Raw genomic sequence first — 19252 nt, 5'->3', positions numbered from 1 at the left:
GTGTGTAAATATGAAGGACACGCTGTAGTTTCAAGCCTGATTTACACCTTGTTGAACGAGAAATAACCAATTTTATATATTTTTAAATAGGTTATTACATCTGTAGCATATAGTGAATGTATACTTGATGCTATTGATATTTTTAGATATTTTCTCTGGCAATAATCAATATTGGTAAAATGTCATTATTTGTACTTTGAACTGTAATACATGTGCACATCCTAGGAAATGGACATTGATGAGATCCTTAAACGAGCAGAGACGCGAGAGAACGACCCGGGTCCTTCCACTGTGGGAGAGGAACTGCTGTCTCAGTTCAAGGTAAACACATCCGAGTAATTTAACCCATTAAGACCTGAGGCGATTCTTAAAAATGTTTTATAAATCCTAACAGTTTATTGAAAAAAAAAAAAAAAAAAAACATTTTACGATTTTTCAAAAATAGCAGATCTACAAGCTCATAGCGCGGCACTCGGTGCCGCGCTATGAGCTTGTATATATGCTATTTTTGAATAGCCAAAGAAATCTAAAGTGACACAGATGCGTTCCAGGTAGAAAGGAGAAGAAAAAAAAACATAACTTTGCAAAGAGCTGTTTCCAAGCCGCATTGTTCCCATTGCTTTGGCTGCATGTTTAACCCATTAAATCATTTTTAGATTTCTTTGGCTATTGAAAAATAGCAGACTACAAGCTCATAGCGCGTCACTTGCATGCTGCGCTAGTATGAACTTGATCTGCTGTTTTTGAAAAATCGTGAACATTTCTGCAAACCGTTATATATGTTTAAAGCAAACATTTTAACTAAAGTCTTTGCCTCTGGGGGTCCCTGGCCCCCAGAAGCCTGGCAGCCATATATTCAAATATTTGCACCAATTTTGAATCTACAAGCTTGTAGATCTGCTATTTTTGAATAGCCAAAGAAATCTAAAATGACAGAGATGCGTTCCCAGATTGAATGGGTAAAATTGCTCCGGCATCTGCCATCAGACCTCTGGAGCTTGTTCAGAAAGCTGCGGCTCGTCTGGTGCCCCAAGTTCTCCCACACAACTATCCTTCTCCGTTCTCTACACTGGCTCCCCGTAGCGGCTCGAATCCAGTTTAAAACCCTGGTGCTAGCCTACAGTGAAAGGAACAGCTTCTTCTTCTTACCTCCGGGCTATGGTCGATGCTTACACCGCTGCCCGACCACTTCGGTCGGCCACCTCGGGGCGACTGATTGCCTCGTCGCTCAAGGGTCCTTCTGGCCGATCTACACGGTCACAACTTTTTTTCTGTTCTGGCCCCACAGTGGTGGAATGAACTCCCCACTGATGTCAGGACAGCAGAGTCACTGCCCATCTTTCGCCGCAGGCTGAAAACCCACCTCTTCAGGAAACACTACCCTTCCTCTTCGCCTTGCCTACTTGTTGTTAACTAGTTGTATGAACTCTTGTTTTATTGTTGTATTGTTTTATTGGATCTTGTTTATTCGATACACTTCTTTGTTTTAGCTCTTGCTCATTTGATTTTCCTACTTTGTCTCATCTGTTTTTTCTAAGTAGGTAGCTGATATATTGCACTTTAGTGCTAGGTATACTCTCGGTTGCTTGTTTTAGAAGAGAATGCACTTAACTCATTCACTGCCTGAATTATTGCTGGCCTCGTTTGTCCACTGCCAGAGAGTTTTCATTGAAAAAACAAAAGTACTCAGGAGCCGAGATACAGAATTTTGAAGTTTTAAGTTAACAAGGAAGTGGATGGGAGTCTAAATCTTTGAAAAATCCTATCTCCTTGATCTTTGGGTCAAATTATTATTATTATTTTTTTTGAAAAAAATTAAAATTACGTTTATTACGTCAGTGGCAGTGAATGAGTTAATGCTCCTGGTGATTAGTAGTTTCGTTTCCCCACCTATGTTGAATGTAAGTCGCTTTGGATAAAAGCGTCTGCTAAATGACTGTAATGTAATGTAAAAATAAAAAAAGAGCGAGAGAATCAAAAGTCCCCCCCAGTGGGACTCGGGACGTTGGGCTCAGGCCTGATCTGGTCTCTGGTTGTGTGACGTGTCCCCTCTCCATGCTAGGTGGCCAACTTCACCATGATGGAGGAGGAGGACCTGGACTCTGAGCACAACCACAGGGGCTGGGACGACATCATCCCCGAGGAGCAGAGGATGAGGATGGAGGAGGAGGAGCGGCAGAAGGAGCTGGAGGAGATCTACCTCCTGCCACGCATGAGAAACTGTGCCAAACAGGTAATATATATGTGTGTATATAGATCTGATATTGTCTCGTTGACAATGGGGCTGCTCGTGTGCAGGTGCACAAGACGGGATTGTTCAAGCTTGATTTTGGCTCCCACTTTAACCATTATTTTATACTTTGGCTATTTTTTAAAAAGTTGTGAAAACGTGTGCAAATCTTTGAATTAATTTATTTAAAGTGAACATCTGTAACTCAAATCTTTGCTTCTGGGGGTCCCTGGAACTAGATATTTTGAGATGGGGGGTCACATTGAATTTTGGGGGGGTCCTTGACATGGAAAAGTCGGAGCACCACTGATATAGCAACAAACCGTTAGGATTTAGAAAACATTTTTAGATATGTATTTGGCCGTGCTCTGCGACGGAGGAACCACATGATTCCATCCACTCGTATGGACAAACACATCTCTAAATGACACTTTTTACACGTAAATGAATGTAAACAAACGGGACGTCTGAACATTAATTAATGTTGTGATTGCTAATGATCGGACCGATTTTTCTTTCGCAGATGAAATTTAACGGGAACGAGGGCAGGAGGAGCAGGAACAGGCGGTACTCGGGGTCCGAAAGTGACTCGACCTCGGACCGCAAGAGGCCCAAGAAGCGAGGAAGACCACGGACTATCCCACGAGAAAACATCAAGGGCTTCAGCGACGCTGAGATCCGAAGGTATTCATTCAAGTTCTCAGTCGCCACGACTTGATATAAATCATTTGGATTCTATAGAGGCCAGCATGTTTTTATTTTGTGTACCAGTGTCATGCACAGAAAAGCTATAAGCTCACAATTGGTCAAACTAGCAATTGAAGTACATGTTCAGAAGCCGTTTCCAAACCCTGTAGAACAGCAAGAAAGATGATACCAAAACACATATACAGTTTAATAGTTTAGGAAACAGAGCGCTAGTGTGTGAGGAGGCTCCCTATTCATAGATTGGGAGTTGGCCTTACACAACTATGGGTATTGCTTTTGAATTCCTTCCCCAAGACGGACTTCTGTCTCTGTTTTTTGCATTGCATTTCTGTCTTTAATATTTCTCAATCTCTCAACAGATTTGTGAAAAGCTACAAGAAGTTCGGCGGGCCTCTCGAACGGTAAGCCCCGACGACCGAATGAGAACCATCTCACGCATTCCGACTTTGCCCAATACGTCGCTAAGGGTCTCCGTTTTTGCTTTCTTAGGTTGGACGCCATCGCGCGCGACGCAGAGCTGGTGGACAAGTCGGAGCACGACTTGAAGCGGCTGGCAGAGACGGTTCATAACGGCTGCTTGAGAACGCTGCGGGAAAACCCCTGTGGCGCTGAAAAGACGTCGGGTCAGTGAAAACACCTTTACACGCTCTATAGCAGTGGTTCTCAACCAGTGGTCGGGGGACCACCAGTGTTCCTGGGGGAATAGCCAAAGCACTTAGCTTTGGCTATTCAAAAATAGCAGATATACAAGCTCATAGCGCGGCACCGCGCTATAAAGCGAATATTTTTAACTCAAATATTTGCTTCTGGGGGTCCCTGGCACAAAACATTTTCTGACGGGGGTCCACGGCCAAATGTTTATCAATTTAGGGGCATGAAAAAGGTTGAAAACCACTGCTATCCCCAACTATTAGTCATGACATCGCCACAACCAAAAATGTGTTTCCGGTTTAGCTGACGCCGGTTGCGTCACATAGGAGCATTATTATTCATGAACCTTATTTCTGGAAGGACAGGACACTTATATATATACAATATTTTTTCCCCCCCTATATTTCTCTCCAGGGGGTCGACGAGGGAAGGTGAAAGGTCCCACGTTCAGGATTTCGGGGGTGCAGGTGAACGCCAAGCTGGTGATTTCCCACGAGGAGGAGCTGGCGCCGCTCCATAAAGCGATCCCCTCGGACCCCGACGAGAGGAAGAGGTAGCCACACCCCCGTCGCACAAGTAGTACATAATCACAATCACTTTGCATAATCGTTTGAATCCTTTCCATCCATCTGTATGAAAACAGTCGGATGACATTTACCAACATGTCATATTTGCATCATTATGTGCGCATCGTTGTGCATTTAGGGCAGACTAATTCAAAAATAGTGAAAATATATTTTCTTTTTTGAAAAGCTTGTTAGTTGTGACCTTGTAGCTCGGCTGTTTTTGAATCATGCATTCTTTTTGACTGTTGGTTATGTTCATAAAACCTACGTCTAACATACAAGATATGTAACTTTTATTACTAATAAAATGTGGCGCTGCGTGTGTGTGGTCTTAAGTTATACGGATGTCACGTGACAAGAAGAACGGATCTAAAAGCTAACAACGCATTGCACCGTGATGCCTTTTGAGCTTATAGATCTGCTGTTTTTGCTACTTTAGTGGGACAATGCAGTGTGATGAACGGGGACATTCATTTACAAAAAAACAAACCATAAAAGGTTTATATATGGAGATACGAGGGTTCTGCACAACAGCAACGTTAGGCAGTTTACCAAACTGCTCTCTGAAAGTTGTGGAAATGGGGTTAAAGTTAGTGTGAAAGCGATTTCATTGGTTAAAATAAGTGTTAAGTATCTCTATATTGAGTGTTTGTTCAGTAACAGGAGTCTCCATGTCTCTCCAGCTCTTTATTAAACAGAAAATGCATTTTCAGGTCGGGATACTAATTTTATCCAATCAGGATGGAGAACTCAGTCAGCATACAGATTAAACAAGGGCAATTGGAAGTGATGGCACTAAGAAATGAGCAGACAAAAATTGGAACTGGAACACTATCAAAATTAAGCTGATAAATGGGTACTCTCTTCTGATTGGCTGAAATGTTGTCACCTACCTCAAAATGTATTTTCTGTTTAAAGAGCTGGAGAGACATGGAGACTCCTGTTACTGAACAAACACTATATCAATGACTACTATCTCAATATAGCCCTTTAACCTTTTAACAAAAAACTTTTAGTTTTAACCAAAAAATATCACTTACTCTACCTTTTTAAATATGGTGGTCAAATTATGGAATAGTTTAGAAAATTCACTGGTAAAAAGGTGTAAACCCTGTAATGGACCTAGAAGCTGGAGTGTTGATGTGGTGTCGCTGGTTCTTGCAGGTACATGATCCCCTGCCACTCGAAGGCGGCCCACTTTGACATCGACTGGGGAAAGGAGAACGACTCCAGCCTACTAATAGGAATCTATGAGTACGGCTACGGCAGCTGGGAGATGATCAAGATGGACCCCGACCTCAACCTCACACACAAGGTTCGATCAGCGCCCACACTGTTTGTATGAGGATGCTGTCGGTTTTAGACCTTGTGTTACTTCACAGGAACTGTAAAAGAAGAACCTGTGTTCCAATGGATCCGATTTTAGTTGTTATTTCGTCACAAGCTCTTGTTAACCCATTAAGACCTGAGGCGATTCTTAAAAATGTTTTCTAAATCCTAACAGTTTTTTGATAAGAATATAAAAAATATTTTTTCACGATTTAACAAAAATAGCAGATCTACAAGCTCATAGCATGGCACTTGACGTGCTGTGAGCTTGTATATCTGATCTGCTATAAAAAAAAAAAAACATTTTGAGCAATCTTGAAAGTGTGAGAACTGCTGATTTTAGAAAGGCATTTTGTAGAATCGGCCTCGGGGGTCTTAATTGGGTTTATAATGTGTTGATGTCGTGCTTGCTCCCTCAGCTCCTCCCGGACGATCCGGACAAGAAGCCTCAAGCCAAGCAGCTGCAGACCAGAGCAGACTACCTCATCAAGTTACTCAGCAGGGATCTGGCCAAGAAGGAAGCTCAGAGACAAGCAGGCACTGTAAGTACACCCGGCGGCGCTCGTTCACCTCAAACGTCGCGGACTCAGCCAGTCGGCTCGAGTGTGGGGCTCAATCTGTCTCGGTGTGTCCTGGTCCATTCACTGGGACGAGGTATATGGTGTCTCCCGCTTTCACTCTGTCTTTGTCTTTCACTCTCTCTCTTTCTGTGTGTGTGTCTGTCTGTCTGTCTCTCTCTCTCTGTGTGTGTGTCTGTCTGTCTCTGTTTCTGTGTGTGTGTGTGTGTGTGGGGGGTGTTGCTTCCCCCAAAAGTACAAACATTGCAGCTGACACCATAGAAACGGGTCATAACGCGCATCGTCAGAAACAGCAAGTCATTGACGAGGGGAAGTTATGGTGTAGGCCGTTGGTCTTCTGATGCAATCTCGGCTGGCGGACCACGGGCCCGCTCATTGCATCATGACACATTGTGAGCTTATAGATCTGCCATGTTTGCTATTCGTCATACGAGAAAAAGGCCAAAAATGTTTACAATGGCTGAGTGTGTCTGTGTGCACGCACGCACACCCCTGTGTAGGCACAGAGGCGTCTGTGTGTGTCTATTTGGAAACTGAACTCAGAATTGGTGGCATTAATTGTCTATGTTCAGTTATCAATATGATAACATAATACTGACATATAGTAACATGATGCTGAGCTGTATTTTTTAATTTTTTAATGTATTTTTTTGTTATCCCACGATTTTGTAACCCATTTTTTCAGCAGTGCCAATTGTCTTAAGTAATCCTGGGCGATACACTCCCTCTGCCAGCCAAGGGAGAGCCTGAACGTGTGTGTGTATCTTTCTTTCAGGTGAGTTCGCGGAAGCGGAAGCCGCGCAGCAAGAAGACCAAAATGGTGAAACCCACAAAGACGGACGAGGTGACGAAGAGTCCGTCGTCAGACACGCCCTCTGACAAGCGGTCGGAGGAAGAGGAGGATGTGGAGGAAGAAAAGGTACGTGAAGCATCCGGGGATCCAAGAGCGCTGCTAGCCGCTTGGACAAGTTGTGTACAACAATTTTAGGGCTATAACTGTTAGTGACGGGACGTTCATGAACGATTCGTTCTAAATGATTCGGTCTTTGGTGACCGAACTAGTTCACTTCCTGAAACTGTTAGGTTCAGGCTTTAGTTCATGCCCACTACTGTACGTTGAACGTGAACGAAATCATTCGAACACTGAACTTTACGTTTTGCCCCATCACTAATAACTATCAATAATTTTCTTAGCAATTATGCAGTTGACTACTTTTGTATTTATTTACCGGTAATCGAATTATCAAATATTTTTGCAGATGAATAAAGTATCAACAAATCGACTCAAAATTGTTTTAAATATATATATATTTTTTTGATTAACTAAATTGATTACGGTAGTGTGATTAACCACCTCAGTTTTATGCTTTGTCGTATAATGGTGTCAAGCTAAAACTGTTTTTTTTAAGAATCGCCTAAGGTCTTAATGGGTTAACCTGTTAACACGGCCATCTTGCTCTTTCTCTTCCCGCCCAGGAGGCGGCGCCACCGGTCAGGCTGCCGGCCAGGAGGGCGCGGGTGGAGAGGCCGGCCGAGAAAGAGGAGGAGGAGGAGCGCGACGAAGACTCGGCCTCCTCGCCGCCGGCGGAGGACAGGGAGCCCAAGGAGAGAGAGGTGAAGAAGGAGAAGAAAGAGGAAGGGCGGGAAACGAAAGAGAGGAAGGAAACGAAGGAGAGGAGAGACGCCAAGCCTCCCGAGCTGCCCGCCTTTAAACAAGAGGACGTTTTCGACAAGGTAAGACACCACAACACTGCTCGGGTTGGGATCCTTTATCCTTGATAAACCGATTCCGGTTCCTCAATGTTGGATCCAGTTCTTCCGGTTCCAACCCTAAACATCAGGTCTGAGCACGATCATTTTGTCCCCTCCTGGATTCCTTGGATCATGTCGCAACTCTCCATATAAGGCCCTGCCTTTTTGCCTAGCTAGTTTTTCCACCTATTAGCATTTTCTTCAAAACACACTTATTGGTACTACTCCTACTAGCTGTCCTATTTTATTGTTTTTTGTTCTCAAACTTTGTCATGTCAAGGACCCCCAAATTGACACTTATTAGCCCGCAGACCCCCATTTAAAAATATATGCCTTTTTTAATAAAGGTAGACAGACGCTATATAGTCTCCGGAAGTACACTCGCATTTATATAAAAAAAATAAGCTAAACTCTGCGCATCATGGATTTTATTAGGTAGGCCCGCGGACGGACCTATTTTGGGGTGAAGTCTTTCCGGATATGCCCAAAAAGGTATGCTTCCCAGGCTAGTTCCATGACACTCTGTGTCCCGTGTGTTTCTCTGTCAGATGGAAGCCAAGTCTGAGACGCGAGACAAAGCCAAGAAGGCGTCGGACGGGCCGCCGGTCCTCGTCAGCGCCGTCGGCGAGAACTCGGCCGTTTCCGAAGAATCCGAGGAACTCGACCAGAAGACCTTCAGCGTGGTACGTATACCGAACACGTGCAAAATCCTTTCAGTGTGCTGAGAGTTTGAAATGGTTGGTTGAAAATGCCCAAGTTGATTTAATAATTCCCCATTCCCTCTTTAAATAGGTTTATTGTTCAAAAGCTGTTCATTTGTACAGTGTAGTAATGATCGAATCAAACCTAAACATGAAAAAGCCCAGACTGATGTGTGGTCCCTTAATGCAGTGTTCCTCAAACCTTTTCATGTCAAGGACCCCCACATTTATATGTATTTGGCCCTGGACCCCGATCTGGGAATGTTTTGTGCTAGGCACCCCCAGAAGGGAATATTTTTGAGAAGCCAAAGTATAAAATATGGATTGGTGGTTAAAATGATTGTGATGCTATATTAACTGATATTGCTGGGGACCCCCTGGAACTCTCCCAAGGACCCCACTTTGAGAACCAATACCTTAATGCAGGGATGAAAGAATGAGAGAATCCCTTTGCCATTTATGTGTTCTTAGTTCTTTTGTAAAGGGCCTCAGAAAAGTGTTTTTTGTGGAACCAGTGCCTTCCTGCCACGCTTTCTATGGTAAATACGCGCTGGAGCCCTCCTCTTCCAAGTATCGCGTCTCAGCGCTCTTGAAGTCCAGTGTTTTTGTCTGGCGGAGCGCCCTGCGCACTTCAAGCTCGCTCCCAAAAGTCACTTTCCTATGCAGAGGGTTGGAGAGACAGGCTAACGATCATTGAACACAGGTGTCTTGTCCCGTGCATGTGTTCAGAGGGACATGATATCCAAAACGCTCCATCACCCAAAAAAATAAAAATAATCACTCTCTGTAGACACAGCTAAAGATGTACCGATGTGAACGATGAATCTATAATCGATTAATTGCCGTTAAGAATTTACCTTTTCTTTTTTGTTTTTACTTTTTTTTTTTTGGCTAGTTAAAGTTACAGGTATGGTGTGTGTGATATCAAATGTGAGTTTGCCTACATCAAGGCAATTATGTTTCTGCACTCATTTTCGGTTTTCGGACATGAATTCTCCTTTTGGTCCTAAAAACGTCGCTTATCAATTACCGTAAATTTCGGACTATAAGCCGCGACTTTTTTCCCATTTTTCGACCCTGCGGCTTATATAACGGTGCGGCTTATCTATGGATTTTTATAGCTAACGGCCACTAGGGGACCTCCTAAATCTAGGGATTTTACACCCGCGGCTTATAGTCCAGTGCGGCTTATATATGTACAAATCATTCAATTTAGCTGCTGCGGCTTATATTCAGGTGCGGCTTATAGTGCGAAAATTACGGTAATTGATTAATCGATCGATAAGGTTATCAACTATCAATGAATTAATTAATCGATAATTTGCATCCCTAACCGATACCATTTTTTCCCTTTTCCGATACCCATAACTCGTGTATCGGTCAATACCGAGTACCTGTCCGGTACAAGTGTGTAATTTAAAAACTATCTAGGACAGTGGTTCTCAAAGTCACTTCTCATGGTTCTTTGAGGGGGTTCCAAAATGGACCCTTACAGGTGTGTAACTGTGAGAGTGTATAAATGGAAGCAAATGGACACTTATGGGTCCATTTGAAATGAAAAAGTTTGAGACCCACTGATCTAGGAATAAATCAAAAAATCCATGAATCATTGTTAAATAATAGGCTCTATGCACAGCCGTCATATTGGGAATTAATTTGGCCCCTTCCTTACTTCCTTCACATAGTGGTTGTCTTATTTTCAAGGACCCCCATAACTCTGAGAGTGTACAAATGGAACCAAATGGACCCGTAAGGTTCCATTTGTACACTTACGGGTCCACTCCAAATTGACCCGTAAGGCTCCAAAATGGAGTGTTTCTAGTGAGCCAACATGCACGATATCAGCACCCTGACCAGAATGGAACAGAGCTTTTATTAGTATCATTGGTAACACCTGTGAAGGATGTAAGAAGACGCCCAATTTCTTTCCAATAATGGCTGCTGTGCATAGAGCCTTATTGGCAGCTTTTACCGATACTGGTATCGCTATCGGAACAACTCTAGACAACAGCCCCCTAACGGTGTCGTTCATTGTGTTTTACAGTGTAAGGAGCGCATGCGTCCGGTGAAAGCGGCCTTGAAGCAGCTGGACAGGCCGGAGAAAGGCCTGTCGGAGCGCGAGCAGCTGGAACACACGCGGCAGTGTCTCATCAAGATAGGAGACCACATCACCGAGTGTCTGAAGGAATACACCAACCCCGAGCAGATCAAACAGTGGAGGAAGTACGTACCTCTCTTAAACGTTCCTGACCTTTGACCCCATTCAATGGTTCCGGGAACGCATCTGTCATTTTAGATATGAACTATAACCGTTATTTTATACTTGGGGCTATTCAAAAATAGCAGATTTACAAGCTCACAGCCGCGCTATGAGCTTGTATATCTGCTATTTTTTGGAAAATCTTGAACATTTGTGCAAATCTTTGAATACATATATATTTTTTAAACAACATTTTTAACTCAAATCTTTGCTTCTGGGGGGTCCCTGGAACAACATATTTTGATGGGGTCGGTGGCCAAAAACATTATTCTTTCATTTTTTCTACTTTTTCAAGTCAAGGACCACCCAAAAGTATATGTATTTGGCCTCGGACCCCCCCCCCATCAAAACATTTTGTTCCAGGGACCCCCAGAAGCAAAGAATTGAGTTACAAATGTTCGCTTTTTTTTCAAAGATTTGCACAAATGTTCATGATTTTTCAAAAAATAGCAGATCTACAAGCTCATAGCGTGGCACCGAGTGCCACGCTATGAGCTTGTAGCTTGTGTATCTGCTATTGTTTTGTAGCCAAAGAAATAAAAAAATGACACAGATTCTTTCCCGGTCTAAATGTGTTAATAAATATTGTTGCTGTCAAGTGGAAACCTTGTACCTCCATGTTTAAACATTTCGTTTTTTATAAATTAATGCCTTACTTTGTCCTACAAGACTGCCTCGAAAAAGTAGCGAGAATAGCCAAGCTCACAACGTGTCGCAATTTGACACATTATGAGCTTGTAGATCAGCTACTTTCACTATTTATCAAAGGTTTTTTAGAGTGGTTAAGTGTGTCCGTGGGTTTTATAAATATTGAACCAATAAAGTGTTAACAAGAGCCTCGTGACTAAATAATAACTACATTGGAGCCATTGGAACGCTGGTTCTTTTTTTCTCTCCATTTCCTGGAAAGTACGCTGTTGGACAAGGTTTCTATCCGACAGCGACAATATATTCAATACGTTTTTGTGGTTGTGTTTCATCTTTGTCTCAGCCGTACTGAATTAAAGAATGTGGTTTACAAAATTGAATCGTTCCAAAAAAAGACAAATGGTCCTTTGAAGTACTGAATGGCGAATCAAATGACCCATAAACGGCCGATTTACTCAAGATTCCATTTCTCTGTCCACTCAACATGCAGCATTTTGTCTTTCACAGAAACCTCTGGATCTTCGTCTCGAAGTTCACCGAGTTCGACGCCAGGAAGCTACATAAGCTGTACAAGCACGCAATCAAGAAACGGCAAGAGAACGCCCAGGTACGCAAGCCAAAAAAACACTGCTAGAGAATTGATGAACTGTAATGAAGTTCTGTCGCAGCATGGTTCACGGCAGTGGTTCCCAACCTTTTTTTTACCTTGGAACCCACTTCTTGCATCTAACAAAAACCGAGACCCCCCACATGCACGCGTGCACACACACACACACACATACACACACTTGTGTTTTGCTTACGACGAATAGCAATAGACGTGCTGTGAGCTTGTAGATCTGCTATTTTTGCTTGTCGATAGCCCCTAAGCCTGGACCCAAGGATGGGAAACACTGGCTTACGGGCTCAGCTCTTCTAAAAATGTCTTTTGTGTTCCTGTAGGCAGCGGACCAGAATGCAAGCTCCATGAACACCCAGGGCTGCAAACATGCAGGTACGACCCGTGCATGACTGTTGTTGACAAACCCTCCTAAATGTTCTTTAGGAGTTTTTTTTTAAAATGTTTTTTGGGGGGTTTTATGACTTCAATTACACCCAAAAAAATCTGAACTTTGAACATTCAGTGGATTTTCTGTGGTCTGGGGTTTTCTGAATAATTAGGCTGAAACGTAATCTGAGCTTGGCCCTTGGGCAGTGAAGTCACAGGCCATTAATCCCGCCCACTCTCCTCCTCGCCCCACCCCTCCCCTATCCTTTCCTTTGGGGGGGGGGGGGGGGGGGGCAGAGGCGGGGGGGGAGCAGAGGCAATGATTGACAGGCAAAATCCCTCAACAGCGACACCCGCAGGCAAAGATTTATTTTTGAGCGGTGCAACCGCTCCTATAAGAGGCTTTAGGACCCATCCGTGGTGAAAGTTTTTCTTTCCGTCGAAAATGTGTCTTTCGCTGCGACGCCATGCTGTGGAAAACACGCCCATAGGCTAAGCTTTGCAGGACGTGCTGTGATTGGATAGCGAGACGCATGATGAAATTAACTTCAAACTTCGCAGACACGCTGTGATTGGCTACCGAGATGCATGATGAAATGAATAACTCATAAATATCACAGCTCACTTCACACTGGGTGTGATTTTTTTCATTGCAGTTGAAAAGGCTTTAGAAATGTCAGAGAAAAACACCTGCCGTGGATCAATGGAGTGGAATTTTTTGTTAAAACTTTTTATACATTATGTTCGAAGGACCATGACGAAGACTTTTAATGTGTTGTAAAACTGAACGTCATGAAACCTTTAAACACTTCTCCACGTGGCATGTGTCTCTTATGTTCATAAACGTGTTATTAGAATATTGTTGTATAGAATATTGTTGCAGTAGGCAGGTTCAGAAACCTGCCTACCAATGACGTCATCGACGGGGATTCCAAGCTGATAAAAACTACTAACCGTGTTTTAAGGAAAACCGTGACAAACTGTATTGGCGGTGGGATATGTCCATTGACAATAGCGCAATGTTTTCACTAAAACCATGTTATTGGAATGGAAATATACCACAATCCATGTCTTTCTTTCTTTTCTCAGTGTGTGCATACAGTAGGCTTTTCACTGTCTGGGTTCTATGATAGCACCAAAAAAAGGCAGAAAGACGTTCAAACTGTATATTAACCCATTGTTTTTTTGTTAAAACTTTTTATACACGTTTGAAGGACAAAGACTTTTAATGTGTGGTAAAACTGAACATCATGAAACCTTTAAGACCTGGAGAAGCATCTGTGTCATTTTTAGATTTGAGCTAAAAAGCATTATTTTACACATTGGCTATTAAAAAATAGCAGATATATAAGCTCATAGCGTGGCACCGAGTGCCACGCTATGAGCTTGTAGATCTGCTATCTTTGAATATATAGATTCTTTTAAAGCAAAAAAAATTACTCAAATCTTGAGTAAAAAGCCAAGTTTTGAGCTTGTATGTAGATTATTGCTTTTGTGTGATGCTGCAGTATGATCAAGTAGGGCGTCAATTTACGAAAAAACTCAAGCTTAAAACATGGAGATAAAAGTTTCTGCCCGACAGCAACGGTTTTGTTTACGTATCGTGAGTCATATCGTCATTGCAATATTCAACTATGTTATCGCATGCCGCAGGCCTAATTTGTAAAAAAAACTGTTGCGTCCCCCCCCTCCCCGCTGTCCTCAGACATCGAGAGGTTAAAGGACAGCTCGCATCACGACGACAGCAGCAGGGACAGCTACAGCTCGGAGCGCCACCACCCGCCGTCCCGCTACAACGAGCACGGCGGCAGCGCCCCCGGCGGCGGTGGCGGCGGAGGGAAGGACCGCCACGGCTCGGAGCCTCGCAGGAACCCGGGGGGCGGTGGCGGCGGCGGCGGGGGCGGGGGAGGAGGGGGAGGGGCAGGGGACAGCAGGAAGAGACCCTACTCGTCGTTCAGCAACGGCAAAGACCACCGAGACAGAGACCACTACAGACCCGACAGCCGAGACAGGGAACGGCAGGACAGGTGAGGAGACCGTAACAGTGATTGCAACCCGACAGATATATTGGTTATTATTTGATGGGGTTTTTTTTGGACGGTATCTGTAATGGCAATAGGCTCTATGCACAGCAGCCATATTATCACTTCCTTCCCAGGTGTTACCAATGATGCTAATGAAGGCTCTGTTCCATTTAGTGTAGCACAGTGGTTACCACGACCCCCACAACTCCGAGAGTGTACAAATGGAACCAAATGGACCCGTAAGGGTCAGAGTTACACTCCCGTAAGGAAATGTTTGGAACCCCCTCAAGGAAAGGAAGGCCCACAACGTCAGCACCCTGACTCTGTTTGACCAGAGCCTTCATTAGCATCATTGGTAACACCTGTGAAGGATATAAGGAAGAGGCCCAATGTCGTTACAATGTGGCTGCTGTGCATAGAGCCTATTATGCAGCCGATGTGGCCTGGTTTTTAAACCACTTTCAAACTGGTATCGCTGCGTTGGACAAATAATGTAGAGGGAACCACCAAAAGTCATTTTATTTAACCACTTAAGCCCTATTCAAAAATGTTCAAACAAGCACACAACATGTCGTGGCATCACAACATTTTCTCAACATCGGGAAATCGGGACACGTTGGCTGCATAACTACCGATGTCATCAAAAAGACAAATAATAGACAACATATCGGTTGACATATCGTTTTGTCACTCAGAAATGTCACAAATATGTCCCTCCAGAGGGGTGTGGCCAACATAACTAAAAAGTAGTTTGTGTTGTTTATCCTTCTAGATACTACAGCGACGGCAAGCACAGGAAAATGGACGACCATCGCTCCAGCAGCAGAGACCACCGGTCGGACAGAGACATCAAGGAGCACTCGCACTCGGACCACCGCTCCGGGTCGGACTACCACAAGCCGCCGGGCCCCCCCCGCGACTCGTACCGCTACCACTCGGACTGGCCGCCGGAGCACCGGGGCTCCGCCGGCGGCGGCGGCGGCGGGCCCCGCTCGCCCCGGGAGCAGCAGCAGCAGCAGCGCTCCTCGCCGTACGACTCGCGCTCGCCCTTCGAGTACTCCTCGGACCACCGGAGCACGCCGGAGCAGATCTGGAGCAGCCGCAAGACATAACAGGAGGCCGCCCCGGAGCCCCACCTATACCCCCCACCAGAGGGCGGGGCTTAGATCTGGACCCAGCCCCCCTCCCAGAGGGCGGGGCTTAGATCTGGACCCAGCCCCCCTCCCAGAGGGCGGGGCTTAGGTCTGGACCCCAGCCCCCCGGAGGCGCGGGGCTTAGATGTTTTTTTTTTTGGACCCAGGCGGTGGTAGTAGCCATAGACATTGAAACACAGGAAATGCCTTACGGGGAACTTTCGTAGACCAGAGTTGTACTAAGCACTGTTTCTCATGTCGCTGCCGGGTGGAAACCTTGTATGTCCCAAAACCCTGTTAACAGGAAACGGAAAAAAAATAACCTGTGTTCCAATGGAGTCAAAATGTAGTCACAAGCTCTTGTTAATACTTTACATCGGTTCAATATTCATGAAAGGAACCCAAACACACTTTTTCACTTTCAAACATTGTCACAATAGGCTCTATGCACAGCAGCCATATTGGACAGAAATTGGGCCCCTTCCTTGCTTCCTTCACAGGTGTTACCAATAATACTAATTAAGGCTCTGTTCCATTCTGGTCTCAAAATGTGGGGACCCCTCATGGTTCCTTGAGGGGGTTCCAAATGGCCCCTTACGGGTGTACAAATGGAACCTAATGGACCCTTACGGGTCCATTAGGTTCCATTTGTACACTCTCAGAGTTATGGGAGTCCTTGAAATTAAAACGTTTGAGAACCACTGTGCTACACTAAATGGAACAGAGCCTTCATTAGTATCATTGGTAACACCTGTGAAGGCCCAATTTCCTTCCAATATGGCTGCTGTGCATAGAGCCTATTAGAGAAAATAGCCTGTCTACAAGCTCACAGCGCGGCACTTTTGTGTGCGACGCTCTCTCACGCGATTAACTAGGGCATTAATTTACGGAAATAAAACCCTAAAAAGCTGAAATACGGAGATGACAAGTTTTCTGCCCGACAGCGACGATCTGCTAGCTCAGTAGAAGTGGGGTCGACTTTAATCCAATGGTGCGCAACATATCCTGGGAACCGTGCAGAGGGGATGGATTTTGGGGGGGGGGGGGGGTTTAGGGGGTGTCAAAACAAAAGCGAAAAAAGTGCATATTTTTGTATCTTAAGAGTTTAAAAATAAGCTGCATCGTGCTTTAGAAGTTCACGGGATGTGGCGTAATTTCTTTGATTATTTTTATAAAGTGTACATTTTTTTTCTTCCTTTTTTCTTAACGGATACGATTACCCGGGAGTGCTGTCTTCGTGTTCTCATCAACCCACCCCACCCACCCCTCCCACGACACTGGATCCCGCGCGCGACGGCTCTCTCTCTCTCTCTCTCTCCCCGTCGCGCTTTGGTTCTCGAGTTTTGATTTGAGCAAGTGTTATGTCGATGACGTTGTATTATATATGAATTATGCTGAAATGTAAAGGGTTTCAAGGCTGGCCATCGGACGTACCTCGTTTACACTGCTTCTCTCTCTTCTCTCTCTCTCTCTCTCTCATCTGGTTTCTTAAAATTCTTTTACCTCTCATGCTTGAATTATTTAATTTCCTGTCTTAGTCTGTAAAAAGGAACGTTGTTTTTGTTTTTGTGAGCAACCTGATCTCTTTCCATGAAATTACGCAAAAACTGTAAATTAATGTAATATAGGAAGTCAGTGATTTTTTTCCACTCAGGCGGATTTTACTATAACCCCCCCCCCATCGAACTCAGGCATTTTTTTGGGCAGTTATATGAAAGAGTTTTTTCGTACCACAGTTATTAATGATAATAATGCTATTCAGAATGTAACTTTTCTTTTATTTTGGTAATGGGGAATCTCATCGGTTATGTTTGTTAGCGTTATTTCTTTTCCTTTGTCAGTTATATGTCTGAAAATGAATTCTAAATAATGAACATTTCAGTCTGGAAATCCGAGTGTTGTTCGAAATATAAATGCCCGCTAGATTTCGAATAAACTAGATTTTTTTTTTCTTACATAAACTTTTATTTTCCCCAGTTGACTTTTTATTTGTTTCTATGTAGGCAATAATGTCCAAATCGTTCTATGCAGCCATGTATTATTATGTCACCAACAACAGCCCAGTCGAGTGAAGCCCGCTGTTACAGGCTGTTGTACACACACTGTTGTACATAGAATTTTTCCTCTATATTTCAAAGTTAATTTACACTGAAAAATGCATGAATTTTTAAGGTAATTGTTTTATACAGGTTGTTTATGAAGCCATTAAACTCAAATCTCTGTACTCACTTGTATGACGCAGTCTGCCGTGGCTTTCATATCGCTAAACTAGTTCATCATTTTATTTACTAGGATACATGTGGATCGAACAACGATAATTTTAATGATTAGACATCAAATATGTTTTTTTTTTGTCTTCGTACTTGTGAAGATGATATTCCTGATGCTGCTTTCACACTGGCAGCTACAAAAGATAGTAAGTGACACAGTGTATCTGTCGCAGTTGAAGTGGAAGCACTTTGCCACACCACATATCTCTCGGAATGAAAAAAGAAACAAAACGCGGCTACACCTGTGGGTCTCAAAGTTTGGTCCAGATACCCTCATGGTTCCTTGAGGGGGTTCCAAATGGCCCCTTACTGGTGTGTAACTCAGAGTGTACAAATGGTTCTATTTCTCAGAGTTATGGGTTTTGTTTTGTTTTTCTTGAAATTATACAAAGTTTTGTAACACTAAATGGATTTTATATATGTTCCAGGGACCCCAGAAGCAAAGATTTGAGTTACAAATTTCAATTTAAAAATATATATATTCAAAGATTTGCACAATTTATTTTCAAAAATAGCAGATCTACAAGCTCATAGTGGGGCACTCGGTGCCGCGCCATGACCTTGTAGATCAGCTATTTTTTAATGGCCAAAGAAATCTATAGTGACACAGAGGCCGTCCTGGATTGAATGGGTTAATTAGTATAATTGGTACGACCTGTGAAGGAAGTAAGGAAGAGGCCCAATTCCTTTCCGATAGAGCCTATATTGTATGGAGTGAGAAGGCCAGTAGAAATGGTGAAATAACACATGGTCATTTTGTAGCTTTGTATCTGCTAGTGTGAAGTTGAAGGCAGCTCAGCTTTATTTTGTAGCGTAGCGGGCCACACAGCTGCAAGTGTCGATTGTATCTTTATGTCGCTGGCTATAGGCTCTATTCACAGCAGCCATATTATGAAGACATTCACAGGTGTTACCAATGATACTAATGAAGGCTCTGTTCCATTTAGTGTAGCACAGTGGTTTCCACGACCCCCGTAAGGGTCCATTTGGTTCCATTTGTACACTCTCAGAGTTACACACCCGTAAAGGGCCATTTGGGAGTGTTTCCAGTGAGCCAACATGCACAATATCAGCACCCTGACTGTGTTTGACCAGAATGGAACAGAGCCTTCATTAGTATCATTGGTAACACCTGTGAATGTCTTCATAATATGGCTGCTGTGAATAGAGCCTATATAAACAGTGTTCCTAGATCAAAGGTTCTCAAAGTGAGGTCCAGGGGTCTTCTGAAAGCGTTCCAGGGGGTCATCGGCAAAATAAGGAACAGTTTAGCCTTATTTTATGCTTGTTGTTTGTATAGCCCGTCTAGATCGGCTATTTTGATACTTTTTGGAAAAGGTGAGTAACATTTTACCAAACATCTTCTCTTATGGACCCCCTCGCATAGAATATTTTTAAATGGGGGGGTCTGCGG

The 19252-nt window shown here is 43.7% G+C and overlaps 1 protein-coding gene across 1 annotated transcript in view; it reads left to right on the top strand.

Moving 5' to 3' along the window:
• Nucleotides 1-17802, top strand: part of chd1 (chromodomain helicase DNA binding protein 1) — a 45724-nt gene extending 27922 nt beyond the window's left edge. The window contains exons 21-36 of the mRNA XM_084047718.1: nucleotides 226-321; nucleotides 2063-2233; nucleotides 2754-2914; nucleotides 3298-3339; nucleotides 3428-3561; nucleotides 4004-4142; nucleotides 5320-5470; nucleotides 5904-6026; nucleotides 6838-6981; nucleotides 7539-7796; nucleotides 8363-8497; nucleotides 10560-10738; nucleotides 11931-12030; nucleotides 12366-12417; nucleotides 14117-14438; nucleotides 15208-17802. Coding sequence (XP_083903844.1) covers nucleotides 226-321; nucleotides 2063-2233; nucleotides 2754-2914; nucleotides 3298-3339; nucleotides 3428-3561; nucleotides 4004-4142; nucleotides 5320-5470; nucleotides 5904-6026; nucleotides 6838-6981; nucleotides 7539-7796; nucleotides 8363-8497; nucleotides 10560-10738; nucleotides 11931-12030; nucleotides 12366-12417; nucleotides 14117-14438; nucleotides 15208-15547 — 2547 coding nt within the window. The 3' untranslated portion in view covers nucleotides 15548-17802. The remainder of the gene's footprint in view (nucleotides 1-225; nucleotides 322-2062; nucleotides 2234-2753; nucleotides 2915-3297; nucleotides 3340-3427; nucleotides 3562-4003; nucleotides 4143-5319; nucleotides 5471-5903; nucleotides 6027-6837; nucleotides 6982-7538; nucleotides 7797-8362; nucleotides 8498-10559; nucleotides 10739-11930; nucleotides 12031-12365; nucleotides 12418-14116; nucleotides 14439-15207) is intronic.
• The last annotated feature ends 1450 nt before the right edge of the window (nucleotides 17803-19252 follow it).

Source organism: Gymnoscopelus microlampas (assembly GCF_963454915.1).
Source record: "Gymnoscopelus microlampas genome assembly, chromosome: 21".
NCBI lineage: Eukaryota > Metazoa > Chordata > Actinopteri > Myctophiformes > Myctophidae > Gymnoscopelus > Gymnoscopelus microlampas.
The sequence above is the reverse complement of the archived record's forward strand: the minus strand, read 5'-3'. Positions and strand labels throughout refer to the sequence as shown.